This window comes from Dermacentor variabilis, chromosome 6 (genome assembly GCF_050947875.1).
Source record: "Dermacentor variabilis isolate Ectoservices chromosome 6, ASM5094787v1, whole genome shotgun sequence".
NCBI lineage: Eukaryota > Metazoa > Arthropoda > Arachnida > Ixodida > Ixodidae > Dermacentor > Dermacentor variabilis.
The window spans coordinates 495070-519422 of NC_134573.1; the positions used below are offsets into that span (position 1 = coordinate 495070).

General features: G+C 47.6%; 1 protein-coding gene across 3 annotated transcripts in view; it reads right to left on the reverse strand.

Annotated features, from left to right (window-relative positions):
• LOC142584566 (polycomb protein SCMH1-like) overlaps window positions 1–24353 on the reverse strand; it is a 389046-nt gene that overhangs the window by 96878 nt on the left and 267815 nt on the right. For all 3 annotated transcript variants that reach the window (XM_075694672.1, XM_075694674.1, XM_075694673.1), the window contains exon 9: window positions 4316–4516. In XM_075694672.1, coding sequence (XP_075550787.1) covers window positions 4316–4516 — 201 coding nt within the window. The remainder of the gene's footprint in view (window positions 1–4315; window positions 4517–24353) is intronic.

Here is a 24353-nt window from a genome sequence, read left to right on the forward strand (position 1 = left end):
TTGTTCTAGAGAAACTGGCCACCCTGTATACGCAATGCCTCATGACTGAGCGTACCAGAATCTTGGCAGAACGCTAACATAATCCTAATCCATAAGAAAGGGGACGCCAATGACTTGAAAAATTATAGACCGATCAGCTTACTGTCAGTTGCCTGCAAACTATTTACTAAGGTAATCGCAAATGGAATCAGGAACACCTTAGACTTCTATCAATCAAAGGACCAGGCAGGATTCTGTAAATGCTACTCAACAATAGACCGTATTCACACTATCAATCAGGTGATATAGAAATGTGCGGAATATAACCAACCCTTATATATAGCTTTCATTGATTACGAGAAAACGTTTGATTCTGTCAAAACCTCAGCAGTCATGGAGGCATTACAGAATCAGGGTGTAGACGAGCTGTATGTAAATATACTGAAAGAAATCTATAGCGGCTCCACAGCCACCGTAGTCCTCCAAAAGGAAAGCAAGAAAATCTTAATAAAGAAAAGCGTCAGGCAGGCAGATACGATCTCTCCAATGCTATTCACAGCGTGTTTACAGGAGGTATTCAGAGACCTGGATCGGGGAGAATTGGGGATAAAACTTAATGCAGAATACCTTAGTAACTTGTGATTCGCTGATGATGTTGCCTTGCTTAATAACTCAGGCAACCAATTGCAATGCATGCTCACTGACCTGGAGAGGCAAAGCAGAAGAGTGGGTCTAAAAATTAATCTGCAGAAAACTAAAGTAATGTTTAACGGTCTTGGAAGAGAACAGCAATTTACAATAGGTAGCGAGGTACTGAAAGTGCTAAGGGAATACATCTACCTAGGGCAGGTAGTGACAGCGGATCCGGATCAAGAGACGGAAATAATCAGAAGAATAAGAATGGGCTGGGGTGCACTTGGCAGGCATTCTCAGATCATGAAGAGCAGGTCACCATTATCCCTCAAGAGAAAAGTGTATAATAGCTGTGTCTTACCAGTACTCACCTACGGGGCAGAAACTTCGAGGCTTACGAAAAGGGTTCTACTCAAATTGAGGACGGCGCAACGAGCTATGGAAAGAAGAATGATGGGTGTAACGTTAAGGGATAAGAAAAGAGCAGATTGGGTGAGGGAACAAATGCGAGTTAATGACATCTTAGTTGAAATCAAGAAAAAGAAATGGGCATGGGCAGGACATGTAATGAGGAGGGAAGATAACCGATGGTCATTAAGGGTTACGGACTGGATTCCAAGGGAAGGGAAGCGTAGCAGGGGGCGGCAGAAAGTTAGGTGAGCGGATGAGATTAAGAAGTTTGCAGGGACGACATGGCTACAATTAGTACATGACCGGGGTTGTTGGAGAAGTATGGGAGAGGCCTTTGCCCTGCAGTGGGCGTAACCAGGCTGATGATGATGATGATGTGTCACTGACGTACCTGTACGTTCCACTAGGACGTGCACAGCAGGAAGTTGGCAAGCTCAGAGACAGTTTGCCACCTGTTGTATATTTCTGGAAGCATATTTTTTCCTCCCTATGTTTGAGATTTTAGCGGCTGTGGAATACGCCTCTGCATGGGTGTGGGAGGAGTGGCTAGCCGTGGCAATTCTGCATTCAAATATTGGTGCCGTAGTGCAAGGCCACCTCTCTTGCATGTTTCTGCCCTTTATACAAGTTCTTATTTTACTTTTGTCTCCCACTATCTTCACTACGGTGCACTTCCTTTGGCGCGATGAGGGATCTCCGTTCGTTGGTGTGCTTTAACCAGAACGACTGTCATATCTCTTCTATCTGCTGCTCTCCTTGCAACAGATTGGGTTGGGTTTGAATAAACAAAAGCACTCCTTCCTTGAGCATGGCCGTCTGATCAATTTTACATGGCTGCTCGTATGGCACCTTCACCTGTTGACTATGGCAGCTCTTTGTAATTCAAATATGGCCAAGCTTGGAATTGGAGGATGGCAGCTTGTTATTTGAGGAAAAGGCAACTTCAGCTGCATTGGATTCTGGCCCAGACACCGTGAAAAAGTGCATAGAATGACGACATTTGTGAGTCTGCCGTGGCTTTTATTTATTTTATGCTGTAAGCTTATATTCCTTTTGTCAAACTGGAATGTGAGGACCATACCAATAGACTGTTTGCCATTATCTGTGTAATTTTTCTGAGCACAGCTCGTAAGCGCCCGTTCCTGCGGCGAGCATTACAGTCGGCATAATCGAGCGAATGAACACAGCAAAAGACGAAAGCGAATGCTGAGTGCAGTGGGGGATGAAAGACTCAAGGAGGAAAGTAGAGAGGTAGGTATGTCAAAAGTGTGAGAAGAAAAGTGCAGTGCGGCAGTGATAGCTACGAGATGGCGCCACAGTAGTGCACATCGTCTGAGAAGTCTGTCCGCGACGGCTGCTGTGAAAAGCGCCCATGTGTCACCCACGCACTGGCTCTCGCCATATCATCATCATAAACATTTATTGGTCTCTATTTACAGGGTCTTTTGTGGTAGTCTGTCCGGGTTTTCTTGGTCACTCTTGACTGGGTTTAGCAGGAGTGGGGCCCTTTGTCCAGGGCTCCAACGGCTTCAGCTGCCTTGCGTGCGCGCTGCACGATACCAATTTGGTCCTCGCAGCGGTTGCTGGCCAGCAGTGCCTCCCATTGTTCCGCACTTCGGTTTATGATTTTGGGGACTGCCGTTATAAGTTGGCATTCCCATGTGGTGTGATAGAAGGTGGGCTTTTTACCTCTTGCTATCTTCAGATTAGCGAGGCAGTCGTGCCGCATGACGCTCTGTTTGCGACGTGCCTCACGAGATAGGCTGTCAGCGCCGCCAATATATCATGAAATGGAAACCTAATGAGAGCAGCATTCCGGGCAAGTTGGTAATCCATTGCTTAAATGATATTGCGCGACATAAAAACGACACGGACGTGAGAGAAGACGACACACCAAGCGCAAACTTTCAACTAAGTTTATTGTGCCACTGCGTCACTTTATACATGGCAGGCAACGTAGATCGCGCATGCGCTTACAAGGAAATGAAGTGCGAAGTCATGCAACATGGTTACGTGTCAATGATCGGCTCCGCGAACACAGCAACAATGTAAAAATCGGCTCAGGTGGTTTCTTGGAGATCCACTGTCGCGATCATGGGTGCGAGCCTCTTGAGGATCAATGCACGATTGTTTCCCGTGGCAGAACGCAGCTCATCCGTGAGATATCTGAAGCGCAGATAATCGCGAAATTGGGTGATGCGTGTGTTAGCTTCCCGTCTCTGGCTCTCACAGAAAAAGAATTACGTTACTTGGACGCGGCGTCACATGACACGTAACCATGTTACATGACTTCGCACTTCATTTCCTTGCAAGCGCATGCGCGATCTACGTTGCCTGCCATGTATAAAATGACGCAGTGGCACAATAAACTTAGTTGAAAGTTTACGCTTGGTGTGTTGTCTTCTTTCACGTCCGTGTCGTTTTTATGTCGCGCAATATCATTTAAGAAATGGAAACCTGTACAGACCTGTGCTAAATTGTTGCTTTATGGAGTATCGGAATCGTTGGCTAATTTTTTGTAACGACCATTGCACGCAGCTGAACGTGTGGTACACCAGCTTTGTTCTATTAAATGCCACACTATATTCAGTGCAATTCGTTTGTTATACTCTGCATGCCTTGAACGGCCACTACATTTACATAACTTATTCCATATGCTTCAGGTCCTGTGCACACTCAATACTTTTTGAATGCTTCAGCTTTGTACATCAATAGGAGACGCATATTGCCAACGACCCTGTGCTGCAATTATTGTGTGGTGTTGATTTCTTTCCCCTCTGCATGACCAAACATACACCGTTGCGTTTGTTTTATAATATCTGAGCAAAAAACAACGATGCCGGGAGTGCATCAGCTCTGAAAAGAAACGACACTGAGAGGGTTAAACGGAACTTTCTCTGTTCCAGCGGTGACCACTTCCTATCACAGTTTTGTGAACAAATTTCTGTATGGGCACTGAAAGGTCAGTTTTGTCATTTTACTGGTCTATCACGAGATTTACAATTGCTGTACAATGACTTTAGTAGGCCAGATGGTTATCCATGAAACCTTTTGACTATATCCCTATTCGTTATTATTGAGGTGTGTATGCATCATATTTGATTCAATAATTGAATGTCATTTTCTGTGGATTCAATTTGAATGTTGAGACTTTGCTTGTCATTTAAGACTGCATGCATCACTGCTGCTGGGTGCTGCCACAGCAAATGCAGTGTTGTCATTCTTGCCCACATGATGCACTGGTGGTTTTCAGACCTTATTAAGCCACTGCAACAATCCAACATTCACTCACCGTTTATGATGACTTTGCCATCACCCCTGCGCAGAAGGTTGTACACATTCTTCTCATTCAGGGCGCAATCCACACAAGCCTGCACTGCCTCACGCAACACCCGGTTCATGGAACCTGGCCCCAGCTGAACGGGCAGCTGGCCGATCTTGGCCGGGTCCAGGTAGGGCCCGCACGAGCATTGGTGGTTCACATACACGCACACTGCAAACAATGGTGGACACACGAAATGCAGGCCCACCACGTTTCTTTGAGCCTGTGCTGCCACCGATGCAGGCTAAGTGCACTGCAACAACCATGTCTGATAAATAGGAGCCCCGTGTACAGAGGACTGTCCCAAGCTTAACTACTGCCTCTTTTGCAGAGAGGTAGCATTCCGCAGGGAGTCTTGTTTAATTTGTGTGCCCTACTCGCCTTGTTCATCTGCTATAAGTCTGATGTATGCATTGATTGAAATAATGCCACCACTGCAACGCAATGGTGGCACCACCTGTCATGCTATTGTGAAATGGCATGCGTGAGGTGCCACTGGAAAGGGGTGGGAAAGGAGAGCTTCTTGCGTGACTGTTTTTTGACACTTGTGTCCAGAATCATATTTAAACACATGCCCAAAATAGCAGTTATTTTTCTAAATGCTCAATGCATTAGGTACACTACAGTATATACAAGGGGCATTCAATAAAGATTTGCCCTGGCACACTTCACTTGGGAGTGAATGAGAGAAGTTTCACAGTGCTAGATGTGCATTTCTGTAGGTCAGACATCCCACACTTTTCTAATAATCGTAGATTTCGAATAGAATATTAAAGCGAATCAGATAAAGAAAAAGAAAGCCATATTGGAAACGAATATCGAATATCAGAAAATTTAACGGAAACTTTTATGCTTCCAAATTTTTGATAAAAAACAGAGCTGCACATGCTCTGAAGGCTAATCACATTAACAAAAATTTTGCAAGCTACCATTGTCCTAAGTACCTATGAATTGAGATGCATATAGTATGCTCTACTCTTATTAAAGGGAAAACCAAATTAGTATGCCTGCACTGACAACAACTCAGTTCATATACGAAGGTCTGGAAAATATATTTTATTGAGAATGTCTGTTGGACACACTTAGGTGCTTTTTTCCCTCTGAAGCTGAAGGAATAGCGAAGTTGTCCTGAATAGCAATGGGATTTTCAGTTTAACAGGGCACCATATAATTTACTTGTTTATTTATTTATTTACTTATTTATTTATTGATACTGTTAGCCCAAAAAGGCGAATACAGGCTGGAGAAATCATGAAATAAGCTTCAAAGATCACTACAAACAAGAGCACTACACAAATCAAACCAGAAAATACAACTGCTTCATTATGCCAACTTTACACAAGAATATCCGCAGGTATATAATTGAGCATTGTATGACAGGCACTGAACACAAGCAACAACTGTACCATACAAAATCAAATTTTCAACATCACACACAGAAACTTTGTCAATATTCCGTAGAATCATTTCAATCATGTCATGTTACGCATGCTGCCTATCATTGCACAAAGAAGCTAATAATGTGCGAGGATGGTTACATAGAAGAATAATAGACCAGTACAGATTTTTCAAACTGTTCTAGAGAATCAATTTTCATTATGCTATGCGGTAGCGCATTCCAACCTTCAATCGTTTTAGGAAAGAGGGAGTACTTAAATGAGTCAACCTTTGTAGGTATGGGCACATGTTGGTCCTCGTGGCTAGACCTAATGGACCGTGATATCCGCGATGTTCTGTTTTGTAAGTATCTTTAAGTGCCGAAATTGAAGCAGTTATTTTTCATTATATAAATAAATTTTAATCTAGCCACTTTTCACAGCGATGAAAGCTCGGGCAAGTTTAGTTGAGTGAGCATCTCAGTCACAGAATCCGTGCACCTATATTTTGACATAATAAACCTTGCTGCACGCCTCTGTATTTTTTCAATTTGATTTACTTCATTCTTCTTATACGGATCCCATATTATGCTAGCATATTCTATCGCGGGACGTACCAATGCCAGATATGCAGTTAGTTTAACATCTCAGGGAGCAAGTTTAAGCATACCTCTTAGTGACCATGGTTTAACCTCTGCGGCATTACATAAAATAGTGATGTGTTTTTTCCAAGATAAGTCATCTGGTATCGTAACGGCCAAATACGTTAAGTGGCTCACTTGATTTACTGGTTTACTATCTAACTTGTAATTGGGACGTAATACATTTCTTATTTTTCTAGATATTTGTGCATACAGATTTTTGTCATTTTCATTTTCCATCGCTTTCACCAATTGGTGATTGCTTCTAGTGCTGAACCTAATTTTATTTGGTCCTCATTACAAGAGACTTTACAGTATATTAAGCAATCATCTGCAAATAAATGAACCATTATCGTATCATTAAGGCCATTTGTCATGTCATTAATACAACATAGAAACAATATAGATCCAAACACAGACCCTAGGTGTTACTTTTTGAATTTTTTATTTGTTTTCTTTAACTTCCACATATTGCGACCTGTTAGTAAGGTACGAAAGAATCCACTTAGCTACATTTAAATTAACTCTGAGATCAAGCAGTTTACCAACCAAATCCGAGTGTGAAACAGGGTCCAAAAGCTTTTGATAAATCTAAGCAAATTACGTCCACCTGACCTGTACCATTAATTCCCTGAGCAAAATCGTTTACTGTTTCTGCAAGCTGGGTGATAGTGGACAATCGGCTCCTAAATCCATGCTGGTTAGAAATAAATATGTTCAAGCTTTCGATATAGTTAAACAAGCTTTTTGATAGGATATGCTCGAACAAAACAGTTGACGGGTTGTATAAGATATCTCATTTGTTGCCCCCCTGGTTAAAGATATCCATGTATTACACACTTCTGTACTCAAGGTTATCGTACTGTATTCTTGTTTAAAGAAATACGACGTCCAGCAATTGCCTTAAATAATTTCAATTCAGAAACGCGTTATGCGTGCTATTGAGGGACTTCATGGCAGAACTTCAGATTTACCTTCGTCACCTCTAATTATGAAACATGGCATCCTTAAAGTAAAAGAAGTACATAACTTCTGTCTACTTAAGTACATCCATCATCATAAATTGTTCTTTTCTTGTCCACATAATTCCAGCAGCCGTTATGCTTTTCGGACGAAACATAAGCTTGTTCCAATCACACGCACCAATTATGGCAAGGAAACACTAAGCTACCAAATTCCCACGGTAATAAATCAATTTCACTTTGAAACTGACTATTACCTTCCACAAAAACGTTTCAAATCTACAATTAAAAAATACCTATTGGAACAAATGGAATGAGATATTTATTTAGTCGACATACTTTGTATTTAATTGTATTTATTTTACTGCCTTTCAAATGTTTTTTTCTATAAAGCACATGTTGTAAGCTGTGTGATATTGTTTCTGTGTTTTAGGACTGATATTTCTATGTTTGTAAAAAAATTATGTATCTTTATACTGCTCCTACGATAAGTTGTGTATTCAATTTATTCTTTTCTTGCATAAATCTTGTGCACGTTAACTTACTGCTTCATGCTTTTACAATGCTTGAGAAATTAATCGTGAATTTGTTGTGAAGTGCAGTGCACACTGCCAGCTGTTTTACGGGAGACCGGAACCTTGTCAGGCTCTTGCCTTTTGTCTTGGCACCCTCTTTTCTTTGAAAAGAAAATAAACTTTCACTTTCACTTCACTTTCATCTTGCAGCAAGTACTTGTAATTGAAGTCGGTCTATAATTTTGAACTCTATGTTTGTCCCCAGTTTTGTAAACTGGCACAACTCGCGCCATTAACCAATCATTTGGCAAACTGTGCTGTTCAAGAGACACACGGAAAATTATCCGCAAATACTTCACGATTCATTCAGCATCATCAACATCATCATGATCAGCCTGGTTACGCCCACTGCAGGGCAAAGGCCTCTCCCATACTTCTCCAACAACCCCGGTCATGTACTAGTTGTGGCCATGTCTTCCCTGCAAACTTCTTAATCTCATCCGCCCACCTAACTTTCTGCCGCCCCCTGCTGTGCTTCCCTTCCCTTGGAATCCAGTCCGTAACCCTTAATGACCAACGGTTATCTTCCCTCCTCATTACATGTCCTGCCCATGCCCATTTCTTTTTCTTGATTTCAACTAAGATGTCATTAACTCGCGTTTGTTCCCTCACCCAATCTGCTCTTATCTTATCCCTTAACGTTACACCTATCATTCTTGTTTCCATAGCTCGTTGCGTCGTCCTCAATTTGAGTAGAACCCTTTTCGTAAGCCTCCAGGTTTCTGCCCCGTAGGTGAGTACTGGTAAGACACAGCTCTTATATACTTTTCTCTTGAGGGATAATGGCAACCTGCTGTTCATGATTTGGGAATGCCTGCCAAACCCACCCCAGCCCATTCTTATTCTTCTGATTATTTCAGTCTCATGATCCGGATCCGCTGTCACTACCTGTCCTAAGTAGATGTATCCCCTTACTATTTCTAGTGCCTCGCTACCTATCGTAAACTGCTGTTCTCTTCCGAGACTGTTAAACATTACTTTAGTTTTCTGCAGATTAATTTTTAGACCCACCCTCCTGCTTTGCCTCTCCAAGTCAGTGAGCATGGATTGAAATTGGTCCCCTGAGAAGCAAGGCAATATCATCAGCGAATCGCAAGTTACTAAGGTATTCTTCAATAACTCTTAGCCCAAATTCTTCCCAATCCAGGTCTCTGAATACCTCCTGTGAACATGCTGTAAATAGCATTGGAGAGATCGTATCTCCCTGCCTGACGCCTTTCTTTATTGGGATTTTGTTGCTTTCTTTATGGAGGACTACTGTGGCTGTGGAGCCGCTATAGATATCTTTCAGTATTTTTACATACAGCTCGTCTACACCCTGATTCCGTAATGCCTCCATGACTGCTGAGGTTTCGACAGAATCAAACGCTTTCTCGTAATCAATGAAAGGTATATATAAGGGTTGGTTATATTCCGCACATTTCTCTATCACTTGATTGATAGCGTGAATATGGTCTATTGTTGAGTAGCCTTTACGGAAACTTGCCTAATCCTTTGCTTGACAGAAGTCTAAGGTGTTCCTGATTCTATTTGCGATTACCTAAGTAAATAGTTTGTAGGCAATGGACAGTAGACTGATCGGTCTATAATTTTTCAAGTCTTTGGCATCTCCTTTCTTATGGATTAGGATTATGTTAGTGTTCTTCCAAGATTCCGGTACGCTTGAGGTCATGAGGCATTGCGTATACAGGATGGATAGTTTTTCAAAAACAATCTCCTCACCATCCTTCAACAAATCTGCTATTACCTAATCCTCCCCAGCTGCAGGGTGTCTACCAAGTTGACATTTCCAAATTCCCTGAGTTTTCCAGGATTTCCCTGAGTGCCTTTGCACATTTCCCTGAGTGATGCAGAACTATGTTTTATGTCAAGACGGGCTGAAACCATATTGCCTGATGCTGTCACTCTCCAGTAAGCACATGAAAAAAAATTAAAGAGCGATGTAGTATAGTGCCGCCCCCTGTCAGGTCTCGGTGTCATCGTACATGTATGTTTTGTAGTTGTTTAGCTAGATGGCGCACCCCCCTTCTGTCATGTGACGAGCTTGGGCCAATCTGGAGGTGTCATCTGGCGTGTGAAGCCTTTATAAGTAATAAACGGCCGTGGGTCGGCCGAGTCTTCGTTCCGGTTTTCATCGGGAGCAGTTTGCTCCGTGTCTCCTTCCTGCGCCGGCGCTAGCCGCGCGTTCGCCCGGTCGGGGCCCCCCGCTTGCCTGCCGCTGCCGACACAACATCTTTTGGCGACGAGGATGGGATTCCCGCAGCGGCTCCGACCGAAGCCCCGGGAAACCAGCGAGCTTCGTAAGTGAAGCGTCCTTTACGTGTCGGCACGGCCTGCAAACGCCGCCGACGCACTTGGCGTCGCGAGGCTTCCGAGCCTAGGCCTACTCGCCCCCTTGTTCTTCCGTGCCCCATTCCTGCTGCGAGCTCCGGCTTGTTTTCTGCACTGTCTCCTGCGCGCTACCGGGCATGGCGTCTTTTACGGCGAACCTTCCCGTTTTTCTTGAAGTGCCCGGCCCACCGTTAATTCCATGGTATCGCTGGAAAAAAATTTTTCAGGCCCACCTCGAAGCGGCCGGAGGTGGCGACTGGACGGATGCGCAACGAGCGTCCGTCCAGTCGCCACCGACGAGCGCTGACGAGCGTCCGCGCTCGTCAGCGCTCTCGGGCATGAGGGACAACGGAAGTACTTTGCAGACGAGGAGCAGGAAGCAGCAAGGCAGTTAACCAGCGCAGCGTCAGCTTCAAGAGAAGCAGCAAGGCAGTCGACCGGCGCAGCGTCAACGTCAAGTGATGCGGTCCCGCCAGCGTCAGAGTTCCCGAGACTCTTGCAGCGGCTTGACCGGCTGTTCGCCGCGTCAACAAATGTCCTGGCGGAAAGGCACGAATTCACCAGTCGAAAGCAGTTCGAGGGAGAAGGATTCCTGGAATTCGTGACCGCATTGAAGGAGAAGGCGGTACAGTGCAACTTCGGCACAACCTACGACGAGCGCGTCCGAGACCAAATAATACATGGGGTAGCGAACGTCAGCGTTCGCGAAAAGTTGCTGGCTCATGGCGAAACCCTGTCCCTGGACAAGGCAGAAGAAATTGGACGCTCGTTAGAAGCCCTGCATCGAGCGAACCGCGCGTTCGGCTCCGAAAATGTACGAAGAATCGAGGCATCTCAACTTGGCGTTCCGTCGACGAGCCAAGATGGCCGACTTCTTCCGGGGAGCCGCCAAGATGGCCGACGTAGTCCGGGAGGCCGCCAAGATGGCAGACTTCTTCCGAGAAGCCGCCAAGAGGGCCGACAGTTCGGACATGGCTCCTCCGGGAACCGTGGTGCATGCGACCGGTGTGGCAGCACGAAGCATATTGCAACGTACAGGAATTGCCCCGCAAGGAACCGGCGGTGCAACGCCTGCCACATGTTGGGCCATTTTGCATCAATATGCCGGAAAACCCGTACTGTTCAACACGTCTCTTCCGCAGAGACGCTGTCTTCAACTTCCGCAAGGCAGCCGTCCGCGTCTGTCTTGACGGTAAGCACTTTTGAAACTAAAAAAGATTTGGAAGTTCCGGTCGTAGTGAACGGCGTCTCCATGCGACTGCCGGTGGATACGGGAGCGTCTGTGTCATGCATGACGGCCGAAGATTTTAGAAATACCTTTGGTCGACAGCACAGGCTGTCACAACCAACAGTGGACTTGAGAAATTTCTCCAAGCAACGCATCAACATTCAAGGCCTGTTTCAAGCCACTGTCCAGTTTTTCCAAAGGTCATGCTCCGTCACGTTCCACGTAACGACTACAGGAACATCACTGCTGGGTTTAGACGCCATCCAACGCTTGGGCATACAGATCGACGGTACGTCGCTGACATGTCGTCTACCATCGCTTCCTTCAGTACAGAGCCCCACAGGTGTACCTCCAGGTTTTGATCACCTCTTCAGTGACGAGTTGAGTCTCGTCAACAACTGTGTGCACGGAATTCATCGGCAGCAAGATGCGAAACCAGTATCTTCAAAGTTGCGCAGACTACCCCTGGCTCTCCGTGACCAGGTCCCAAATGAATTGTGACGTCTCGAGGACTGCGATGTCATCAAGCGTGTCGAGGCTTCTGAGTGGGTGTCTCCACTCGTGGTGGTGCGCAAGAAGGATGGAACCATGCGGCTCTGTGTAGAGCTACGGGAACAGGACAGTCTTGTGCCTCACGTTCAAGAAAGGGTCTTGCAGAAACAGTGGCAGACTAAACAGTACGTAGACAAACGTAGAGGTGCTCAGGCAACTCGTATCAAGGTGGGAGACACCGTCAGAATAAGATTTAAGAGGAAACGATGTTTTAAGTACAGTAAACCTCATAAAGTCAAGGCCCAGATAGGACCATCTACTTTTCTACTCAGTGATGGGAAGACGTGGCATGTGTCTAAGTTAACACTAGTGATGAAGGATCCAGCAGGTAGTACATTGTGTACAAGTGACAAAGATTTTTTGTACTCATATCCAAACTTGGATAGTCATTCCGATTACTTGTCTGTAGTGACAGCGTCTTCTCATAGTCATAAGCTTCAGTTAAGTAGTGCGTCTGACTGTATCACTTCCGAGTCTACACAGTCAGCAGTCGTCTCTGATTCCGTGGGGGAATCGGTAGCCTCCCAGGACTTGTTGGGACTTCGAGAGGAGCTTCCTGGGCAACCCTCTACAGCTTTGAGCGACAACCACATTCAGTTTTCCAACCAGGGGGAGGGAAATAGTGGGACGACTGGGTCTTTAAAGTCGACCGATACGCGTCACAACCCCCAAAGTTCTTCTGAGGTACGCACGCGTCCTCATCGTGACAGAAAACGGCCTCCGTGGCTCGATGATTTTGTTTTTGTAGTGTAGAGCGTATTGCCGTCTTCGAAATGCCACGGCTAGGGGCCTCGCTGTGACATTTAGGAGACAGTCCACATGTTTCATTAACACAGGAAAAAAGTGCTTCTTGTTGCGGTGCAGTGAGTTTTGTGCCGTGTTCCTTGTCAGACTTTGTTTGAGTGACTGCCTGTGTTATGGTGCCCAAGACTGGTGCGCGTGTATGTGAACATGGGGGGAACGAACTGAAATCGCCTTTGGACTTAAGTGCGCATCTTGTGTGCGCGTTTCACTGTATGTTTACTTTGTTTCCAGGGGGGGATGATGTAGTATAGTGCCGCCCCCTGTCAGGTCTCGGTGTCATCGTACATGTATGTTTTGTAGTTGTTTAGCTAGATGGCGCACCCCCCTTCTGTCATGTGACGAGCTTGGGCCAATCTGGAGGTGTCATCTGGCGTGTGAAGCCTTTATAAGTAATAAACGGCCGTGGGTCGGCCGAGTCTTCGTTCCGGTTTTCATCGGGAGCAGTTTGCTCCGTGTCTCCTTCCTGCGCCGGCGCTAGCCGCGCGTTCGCCCGGTCGGGGCCCCCCGCTTGCCTGCCGCTGCCGACACAACAAGCGACTTAATCCAATTTGAATACTAAGGAGTAGTGTTTATGTTATTCAAGAAGAGAATAGAAGGCAGGGGGTTAGTAAAATGCACAGCAAATAAAGTGTCTTCGAAAAAAATTGCAAATGAAGTCGGACATTCACAAGTACGAATAAAAAGGAGATGCAAATAGAAGCAAATATATTCGAATACGTGCTATTTCTATCAACTGATAGCAAGCTCAGTGGTATGAGGCCCGAACTCTGTCACAATTGAGATTCTCTCTCAACCGCTCGTAAGTCAACCTCAACTGTCCTGACATACTCTCAGCCTGTGCACGACGCCTGAGTGTTGTGTTTCACTGCTTTAAGAGTTTATTTTGGTTTGGATGAGGCGCCTGCATCTCGGCATCAGCCAAAACTTTGTTTTTTGAGCTCAAGCTCCTTCAAAATGGCGGCAGCAAGCTTCCTTTCCCGTTTATTCCACAATGCGTACATTGTGCGTACATTATTCCAGTCCGCGCCATTGCTGACAGCAGCTAATTCTTTCAATAAAGAACTCGGCACCCAACGGCAAGAAGTTTCATAGCGAACGTCGAACCAGCTGGCCTAGAGTGGCCGCAGTGGTGGCAACGGCTGCCAGCGGATCTGCGTGCGATAGTGCCAGTTCGAGGTGGCGAAGTAATCAAAACGGCAGCGGTGGTGCCTTTGATTATTGCCGTTTCGGACCTGCGGTCACGGCAAAACGTCCGCAAAATCGGACGGCGAAGAGTTCTTGCGTCCGAAATTTCACACGTTCTGATACATTCACTCTATGGGGTACGTGGCGGTGCCGCGAAGCCGTCCAAATTATCGGGAATCCGGAAAGTCGGTCGTTGACTGCACACTGGCAACTCCTCCAGCCGACGACAGGGCGTCAAAGGTGATTCATTACGATTCCTGTCTGTTGCGCGAGCCAGCATTACCACGACTTTCACCCCTTTCAATAAAATTGCCGCTAATTTTCCCTGATAGAGGCCCAAATTCCCTGAGTTTTCCCTGACTTTTTCCCCCCCAGACTACTCAAAATATCTGAGAATTCCCGGTTTTCCATGTTGGTAGACACCCTGCAGCTGCCTCCCCCTTTGCATAGCTCCCATGGGCTTTCTTCTTACGGCGTTACTTGTGTGATTTCAAATTCCTCTAGACTATTCTCTCTTCCATTATCGCCGTGGGTGCCACTGGTACTGTACAAATCTCTATAGAACTCCTCAGCCACTTGAACTATCTCATCCATATTAGTAATGATATTGCCGGCTTTGTCTCTTAACGCATACATCTGATCCTTTCCAATTCCTAGTTTCTTCTTAAGCAGCAGAAGCTTGATGTGGGCTAGTTGGTTTTGCATACTTGATGAAAAGAGCGCTACGAAGACGCGGACTAAAAGAACAACATGTACGACGAACAAGGCGCCTTGTCCGTCGTACATGTTGTTCTTTTAGTCCGCGTCTTCGTAGCGCTCTTTTCATCTAGTTTCTTCTTCACTGCTTTTAGGCTTCCTCTGTTCCTGAGAGCATGTTCAATTCTATCCATATTATACTTCCTTACGTAAGCTGTCTTACGCTTGTTGATTAACTTGGAAAGTTCTGCCAGTTCCATTCTAGCTGTAGGGTTAGAGGCTTTCACTATGCTAAAGATGAAAAAATTCCTAACTATTGCCTAAGATTCCAAAAACAAAGCACTCCTAAAATACGAACTGAACACGGACGAAAGAAAACGGAATATCAGGTAGCTGATGTATTAAATAAGGTCAAAGAAAAATTGGATTTCAGTACCACTATCAATATTTTCGAAAATACCATAAAAAATGTAATAATCATTTCAGAATTAAACTACTCTCAGAAATAATGTTAGCTGTGGCTGTTTCTCCCCTTACTTACTATTTGATTTCTTTTGGTGTGTGTGTCACGTGGTCGTGACGTCAAAGAACACAGTAGCAAAACTGTGAAAGGCAAAAACTAGCTTTTATTGGGCGAACCTGTGCCCACAAAACAGGCTACACTTAAAGCACAACGAGAGCGGCGAACACAGTCGGCGATCGCCGTAAAATCTGATCAGCGAGTCAAGCGCGTCGGCTTTTATACAGCAGTCGTCGAATGTTCCAGACTAATCGTTCGGACCCGCGTACCTTCCACAAAGTTCTACACCATTCGCGTCACACGATGAAATCAGATAACACAACGTTCGGCGACAACAGATAGCCGGGTAGAAGTATCTATAACTTTCCAGAAACTTCGGATACATGCAGGCGCGTCCCGCGCTGTGCGATTACATTTGTTAGGTGGCGAAACGTGGTCGCCCGATAAAGATAAGTACACGTGTCAATACCCCCCCTCTTAAAAAAGCATCGACCCGATGCTGCATACAAACGAAATAAGAAAAACACCCGTAGCAAAGAAAACAACAAAATAAGGAAGTTCGTCAGCGTCCGTAAAAGGGTTTCAGACGCACCACGTGGACCACTTCAGATCGTGCGCGGCGCCGCTGTGAATGCGAAATTCCGTCTGGCACGACCTCATAGTCCAGTGCGCCAATACGTCGAATGACCTTGTAGGGTCCGAAATAGCGGCGCAATAGTTTCTCACTCAGTCCTCGTCGGCGTATCGGTGTCCAAACCCAAACTCGGTCGCCGGGCTGGTACTCGACGAAGCGTCGTCGGAGGTTGTAGTGTCGGCTGTCGGTCCTCTGTTGGTTCTTGATCCGCAGGCGGGCGAGCTGTCGGGCTTCTTCGGCGAGCTGGAGATAGCTAGCGACGTCAACATTTTCTTTGTCAGTGACGTGGGGCAGCATGGCGTCGAGCGTCGTCGTCGGGTTCCTGCCGTAAACCAGCTTAAACGGCGTGATCTGTGTTGTTTCTTGCACCGCCGTGTTGTAAGCGAAGGTTACATACGGCAGGACTGCGTCCCACGTCTTGTGCTCGACGTCAACATACATTGCTAGCATGTCGGCGAGGGTCTTGTTCAGGCGCTCCGTGAGACCATTCGTCTGCGGATGGTAGGCAGTTGTCCTCCTGTGGCTTGTCTGGCTGTACTGCAGAATGGCCTGGGTGAGCTCTGCTGTAAAAGCCGTTCCTCTGTCGGTGATGAGGAGTTCTGGAGCACCATGTCGCAGCAGGATGTTCTCGACGAAAAATTTCGCCACTTCGGCTGCGCTGCCTTTTGGTAGAGCTTTAGTTTCAGCAAAGCGGGTGAGATAGTCCGTCGCCACGACGATCCACTTATTCCCGGATGTTGACATCGGAAACGGCCCCAACAAATCCATCCCAATCTGCTGGAATGGTCGGCGAGGAGGTTCGATCGGCTGTAGTAATCCTGCTGGCCTTGTCGGTGGTGTCTTGCGTCGTTGACAGTCTCGGCATGTCTTGACGTAACGGGCGACGTCGGCGGTCAGACGCGGCCAGTAATACCTTTCCTGTATTCGCGACAGCGTCCGGGAGAACCCGAGGTGCCCAGCGGTTGGATCGTCGTGTAGGGCGTGCAGTATTTCTGGCCGCAGCGCTGACGGTACAACAAGAAGGTAGCTGGCGCGGACTGGTGAGAAGTTCTTCTTCACGAGCAGGTTGTTTTGTAGCGTGAACGAAGACAACCCGCGCTTAAATGCCCTAGGGACAACGTCGGTGTTCCCTTCCAAATACTCGACGAGGCCTTTTAGCTCCGGGTCTGCTCGTTGCTGTTTAGTGAAGTCTTCCGCGCTTATTATCCCAAGGAAGGCGTCGTCGTCCTCGTCGGCTTGCGGCGGGGGATCGATGGGGGCGCGTGATAAGCAGTCGGCGTCGGAGTGTTTTCTTCCGGACTTGTATATTACCGTGACGTCATATTCTTGTAGTCTGAGGCTCCACCGCGCCAGCCGTCCTGAAGGGTCCTTTAAGTTAGCTAGCCAACACAACGCATGGTGGTCGCTGACGACTTTGAATGGCCTGCCATAGAGGTAAGGGCGGAATTTAGCTGTAGCCCAAATGATGGCGAGGCATTCCTTTTCAGTCGTAGAATAATTGCTTTCCGCTTTTGACAGCGACCGGCTAGCATACGATATCACCCGTTCAAGTCCTTCTTTCCTCTGGACTAGGACGGCACCGAGGCCTAGGCTACTGGCGTCAGTGTGGATTTCGGTATCGGCGTCCTCGTCGAAGTGTGCAAGTACCGGCGGCGACTGCATCCGTCGTTTGAGTTGTTGAAATGCCTTGGCCTGCGGCGTTTCCCACTTGAACTCGACATCACATTTGGTTAGATGTGTTAGCGGCTCCGCGATGCGTGAAAAGTCCTTGACAAAGCGCCTATAGTAGGCACACATGCCAAGGAATCTGCGCACTGCCTTCTTGTCGGTTGGCTGCGGGAATTTTGCGATGGCAGCTGTCTTCTGTGGGTTGGGGCGTACTCCTGATTTGCTGATGACGTGGCCTAGGAACAAAAGCTCATCGTAAGCGAATCGACACTCTTCCGGCTTCAGAGTGAGCCCTGATGACTTGATGGCCTCTAGTACTGTCGCAAGCCGCCTCAGGTGATCGTTGAAATTTCCGGCGAAGACGACGACGTCATCCAAGTAAACGAGACAGGTCTGCCACTTCAATCCTGCTAAAACTGTGTCCATCACGCGCTGGAACGTTGCAGGCGCCGAGCACAGTCCGCATGGCATAACCTTGAACTCGTAGAGGCCGTCTGGGGTGACGAAGGCCGTCTTTTCGCGATCTCTTTCGTCGACTTCTATTTGCCAATAGCCAGACTTGAGGTCCATTGACGAGAAGTATTTAGCGTTGCAGAGCCGATCCAGTGCGTCGTCTATCCGTGGGAGGGGGTAGACGTCCTTCTTCGTGATCTTGTTCAGACGACGATAATCGACGCAGAAACGCAGGGTTCCGTCCTTTTTTTTCACCAAGACTACAGGAGATGCCCACGGGCTTTTGGACGGCTGGATGATGTCGTCGCGCAGCATTTCGTCGACTTGGTGCCTTATAGCTTCACGTTCTCGCGTCGAAACTCGGTATGGGCTCTGGCGGAGAGGTCGAGCGCCCTCTTCGGTTATTATGCGATGCTTTGCGACTGGGGTTCGTGGAATCCTTGATGACGTCGAAAAGCACTCTTTGTATTGTCGAAGTAGACTTCTGAGCTGTTGTTGCTTAATCGTGGGGAGACTTGGATTTATGTCGAAGTCTGGCTCGGGAACTACGGTCGTCGGGGTAGATGCGGCAGAATCAGAGAGGACAAACGCATTGCTGTTTTCCAGAATTTCCTCGATGTATGCGATCGTCGTGCCCTTGTTGATGTGCTTGAACTCCTGGCTGAAGTTTGTCAGCAACACTTTCGTGTGTCCTCCGTGCAGTCGAGCGATCCCTCTTGCGACGCAAATTTCACGGTCTAGCAGTAGACGTTGGTCGCCTTCGATGACGCCTTCTACGTCAGCGGGTGTTTCGGTGCCGACCGAAATAAAAATGCTGGAGCGAGGCGGGATGCTCACGTGATGTTCGAGCACACTGAAGGCGTGGTGACTACGAGGGCTCTCCGGCGGTATCGCATGATCTTCCGACAGCGTTATTGACTTCGACTTCAGGTCGATGACTGCGCCGTGTTGGTTGAGGAAGTCCATGCCGAGAATGACGTCTCGTGAACACTGTTGGAGGATAACGAAGGTGACAGGGTAAGTCCGGTCGTGGATGGTAATTCTTGCCGTGCACATTCCTGTCGGCGTAATCAGGTGTCCTCCAGCGGTCCGAATTTGAGGGCCTTCCCATGCAGTCTTAACCTTCTTCAACTGGACGGCGATGTGTCCACTCATGACTGAGTAATCGGCGCCTGTGTCGACTAAGGCGGTGACTGCGTGGCCGTCTAGAAGCACGTCGAGGTCGGTGGTTCTTTGTCTTGCGTTGCAGTTGGGTCTTGGCGTCGGATCACGGCTGCGTCGTGTTGAACTGAAGCTGGTACGTCGCGACGTCAAGTCTTCTTTTGTCGGTGTAGTCTTGGCTTCCTGATTTCGTCGGGACGGCGGCGTGTCGTTATGTCGTCGAGGTAGTTTCGTCGGTGTCTTCGTCGGCGGCGGAGGATCTTCGTCAGTTCGACGAACAGCAACCGCACCTCCATCGGTTGCTGCTTTTAGTTTTCCGGATATGGGCTCGCTGACCGACCCCGGACTGGGCCAGTGTATGGTCGGCGCTGCGGCGACAGGTAGCGGCCTGGTGATGGCGAACGGGACGGCCGTCGAGGGCTCCACTGAGTAGCGGCGAGGTAGTCGGCGATGTCACGTGGGCGCTCTCCAAGCTGTGGACGCGGCGCGTTGACGGCGAACCCTCTCAGTCCCAAGTCGCGGTATGGGCATCGGCGGTAGATGTGCCCCGCTTCTCCGCAGTGGTAGCAGAGCGGGCGGTGCTCAGGAGCGCGCCAAATGTCCGTCTTCCTCGCGTAGGTGCGCTGGGCGACGGGTGGTCGTGCTGGCGCTGGCGGCGGCAGACGACGGAACTGCGGCGTGACAGGGCCCTGGCGCGGTCGCGGAGGGGGACCTTGACGGCGTGCGACGGCGGCGTAGGTCATCGCTTGCGGCTCAGGCTGGGGCGATACAGGGGCTACTCCAAGTTGTTGTTGGAGCTCCTCACGCACGGCGTCGGCAATCGAAGCCACTTGAGGCTGTGATGGTGGGAACAGCTTTTGTAGCTCCTCCCGCACGACCGCTCGGATAGTCTCGCGCAGGTCGTCGGTGGCCAGTGATTGAACTCCGGCGTAGTTTGTCGAGTTTGTGCGGCGGTCGAATTGCCGGTTTCGCATCTCGAGTGTCTTCTCGATGCTGGTGGCCTCGCGAAGAAACTCGTCGACGGTCTTCGGTGGGCTTCGTACCATTCCGGCAAAAAGTTCCTCCTTCACACCACGCATCAGCAGGCGGACTTTCTTCTCCTCGGGCATTTCAGGGTCGGCGTGGCGGAAGAGACGGCTCATTTCTTCCGTGTAGATCGCGGTCGTCTCATTAGGTAGCTGCACCCGGGTTTCTAATAGCGCTTGGGCTCGTTCTCGGCGTACGACGCTTGCGAATGTCTGCAGGAAGCCGCTTCAGAAAAGTTCCCAGGTCGTTAAGGTGGCTTCGCGGTTCTCAAACCACGTCCTGGCCGCGTCTTCCAAAGCGAAGAAGACATATCGCAGTTTGTCGTCGCTGTTCCAGTTGTTAAAGGTAGCGACTCTCTCGTACGTCTCAAGCCAGCTTTCCGGGTCCTCGAAAGTTGAACCGCGGAACGTCGGAGGCTCCCTGGGCTGCTGCAGCACGACGGGTGACGCTGGGGCTGCCATTGGGGTGGACTTGGTGGCCATCTTCCTAGTCGTATCAGGCAAAAGTCCGTGCTCCGGGGGCAGTCCTTGCAGCCTGCGGCTACCTCGCTGGTTCTTGGCGACGTTGGTGTCTTCCGAGTGCGGGCTTGGGTCACGGCTTTGTGGGGGCGTCCGGTACATGAACGCAAAGCACCTCCACCAGATGTCACGTGGTCGTGACGTCAAAGAACACAGTAGCAAAACTGTGAAAGGCAAAAACTAGCTTTTATTGGGCGAACCTGTGCCCAGAAAACAGGCTACACTTAAAGCACAACGAGAGCGGCGAACACAGTCGGCGATCGTCGTAAAATCTGATCAGCGAGTCAAGCGCGTCGGCTTTTATACAGCAGTCGTCGAATGTTCCAGACTAATCGTTCGGACCCGCGTACCTTCCACAAAGTTCTACACCATTCGCGTCACACGATGAAATCAGATAACACAACGTTCGGCGACAACAGATAGCCGGGTAGAAGTATCTATAACTTTCCAGAAACTTCGGATACATGCAGGCGCGTCCCGCGCTGTGCGATTACATTTGTTAGGTGGCGAAACGTGGTCGCCCGATAAAGATAAGTACACGTGTCAATATGCAAAGGCGTGCGATATGTATGTGTGTATACAAACATCTTCGTATGTTGTATGAATATAGTTGCATAATAAAAAAAAACACGCACGTGAAATGTATGTTCAATGTATATATGTACTTCATACATTATGTATGTAATACAGACATGTATAGACATAGATACTGTTCTTATAAAAATGTAAAATGGTTATATTCTGTGTTTTTTCATGTTTTTTTGTTTGTTTATTTGTGATGAAAGCATGACTGTTATCTTTGCCTAAAACCGCTTGCCAAACTGTAAAGGGTCAGAGGCCTTTGTCAGGCATTTTAAGCGTTTAGCCTCTGCCCCTCTAGCAGGCTCTGTATTAGGTCTGTTGAAAAATATCATTCATTCATACAATGGCGCTTCTTGATGAGTCTTTTGTCTCCTACGATAGTTTACTGGTATCCTGTCAAACAGAGTTACCACCGACTTCTATTGCACACTCCTTAACGATGCCTATAAGATTGTCGTTCATTGTTTCAACACTAAGGTCCTCTTCCTGAGTTAAAGCCGAATACCTGTTCTGTAGCTTGATGCGGAATTCCTCTATTTTCCCTCTTACCGCTAACTCATTGATCGGCTTCTTATGTACCAGTTTCTTCCGTTCCCTCCTCAGGTCTAGGCTAATTCGAGTTCTTACTATCCTGTGGTCACTGCAGCGCACCTTGCCGAGCACGTCCACATCTTGTACGATGCCAGGGTTAGCGCAGAGTATAAGGTCTATTCCCTTTGTAGTCTTGTCATTCGGGCTCCTCCATGTCCACTTTCGGCTATCCCGCTTGCAGAAGAAGGTATTCATTATCCGCATATTATTCTGTTCTGCAATGTTTACTAATAACTCTCCCCTGCTATTCCTAGTGCCTATGCCATATTCCCCCACTGACTTCTCTCCAGCCTGCTTCTTGCCTAGCTGCACTCGCGTATTCGATGTGATCAGCATGCTTTCCAGGGGCTAATCGGCCAGATTTTCATACACGCTGCCACACTTGCTTCATACGTGCTACTGTGTGCTGCTTTTGTTGCTTCTTCCACCATTTGCGTAGCATTAATTGTTGCAAATGGTCTGGCCAACCTGGTCAAACCTTGTACCGATAAAGATTGCGCGTCGTGAAAAGACTGAGTGCATCAAGGCACCGACCATGCTCGTGGCATTGACTGAAGGTGCAGATATTCACAAAATTGAATTTGATTCACGAATCGAATTAATCGACTGTCCATGATTCGATTCAAAATTGAATATTCCAGTATTTGCCCACCCCTATTAATAGTCGTTTTAGTTTTACAGGTCAGAAGACTGAGGAGTGCAGGAGCACGGAGCCAGAGAAGCAAAGGGCAGTTATGTTTTTTTTTTCCCCCCCTCAAATGCAGCCAACCTCAACGAAAATTTCAACAGTAAATGACTGTGTATGGGTCAGATGCCCCGTTGTATGACATCGTGAAGTACTAGCACTGCCAGTTCAAATGCGGACAGAATTCGGTTGAAATGGCACTGATTCTCGGTTGATCCTATTGTCATTGATGGAAACACTGCCACATAACAATTGAATAAATATCTGAAAAGGTAAAGGTCAGTGCAGGTTCTGTTTAAGAATAGAACCCTTGATCCTAGAGATAGTTGAAACAGCATACAGTTGTAATTTCATCCATTCAAATAAAAACACGCTAAAATCACTTCCCTTATTTAAACTATAGCTCATTCTGTTCTTGTTTCTCTTGCTTATTTGCTAGTAGCAAACATACATTGCATGTTTTTTATAGAACATATCAAATATCTCTATCAAATGTGTACATATTGAAAGTTATTTGAAACTGAGTAAGTTTTGGCATGTGTTATGTTCAACGTATTATGTATTTTTATTGCGTATTTCTATATGTATATGGCTATGCATATGTGTATTTTTAGTGTACACATGGATATATGTATATTTATATTGTAATGAAGAACGCCTGGATGTGGGCAGCAGGATTGCCAACAGCATCCTGTGCTGCAGATGCTCGAGCTTAGAGACTGTGCTCGTTGAAGCACTCTACCCGTCATTAGGCCGTTGTGTAATAAACCTCCTTTATAACTGGTGTACGTGCTGGGTCCCTTTCACCTCTACCATCCTTGAACTCTGCACTCGGACACTACCTTCCACCATGCCAGACACCAACCAGCAGACGGTCCCGTCGCCGCTTGTTCTTTGCGCTGGTGCTATTTGCCAGCGGGATCTTCAGCGGGACGGACGACAATAACGCTGAAGATTGGCTTGCATCCTACGAGCGGGTGAGCGCTCATAACAAATGGGATGACTCAACCAAGCTAACCAACGTCGTTTTCTAACTTGCAGGCATGGCCAACCTCTGGTTCAAGAACCATGAGGTGGATTTCCGAATGTGGGCTACATTCAAGGTGGCTTTTACAGCAGTATTTAATCGTCCCGCCATCCCCAAACTCCAAGCAGAGCAGCGTTTGTGCCCACACGCACAGGACATGGGTGAAACATTCACCAGTTATATAGAGGACATTGTCTATGTAAACACGTCAATGCCACCATGTAGGAAGCGGACCAGATTAAGCAGATCATAAAAGAAATTGATGATGATGCCTTCCAAATACTACTGGCCAAGAACCCGAACACTGTTGCTGACGTTATCATCACCCTCTGTCAGAGCTACGACGAGCAACACAAACAGCGAGCTTTGACGAGGCCTCCTCCTACAACCGACGCGTTGATCTCCCGCCTGGCCATTGGTTCCGACCAAGCATCACTGATCGTTTAAGATGAAGGTTTTTGTCCGCAAAGAAGTCACACAACAGCTGTCTCTGGACCCAGGTGCCTACTAGTCCTTTGCCATCTGCTTTGCGCAACGTCATTCAAGGAGAAGTCGCCGACGCACTACTGGTTACTCCCCAGCAGATACTTGTGGCCGCTCCACTAACTTATGCTGCAGTAGCGGCTTGGCCCCCCATGCCAAGAGCAGATACGTCTCTTTCAGCAGCTTGTGTGCCGTCCTTCTCCTCCTATCTCCTGGGCCGGCCCTCCTGTTGCCAAGCCGTGGCGCACGCACAACAATCAGCCTATATGCCTTGCATGAAGGTATCGTGGACACATCACACGGTTCTGCC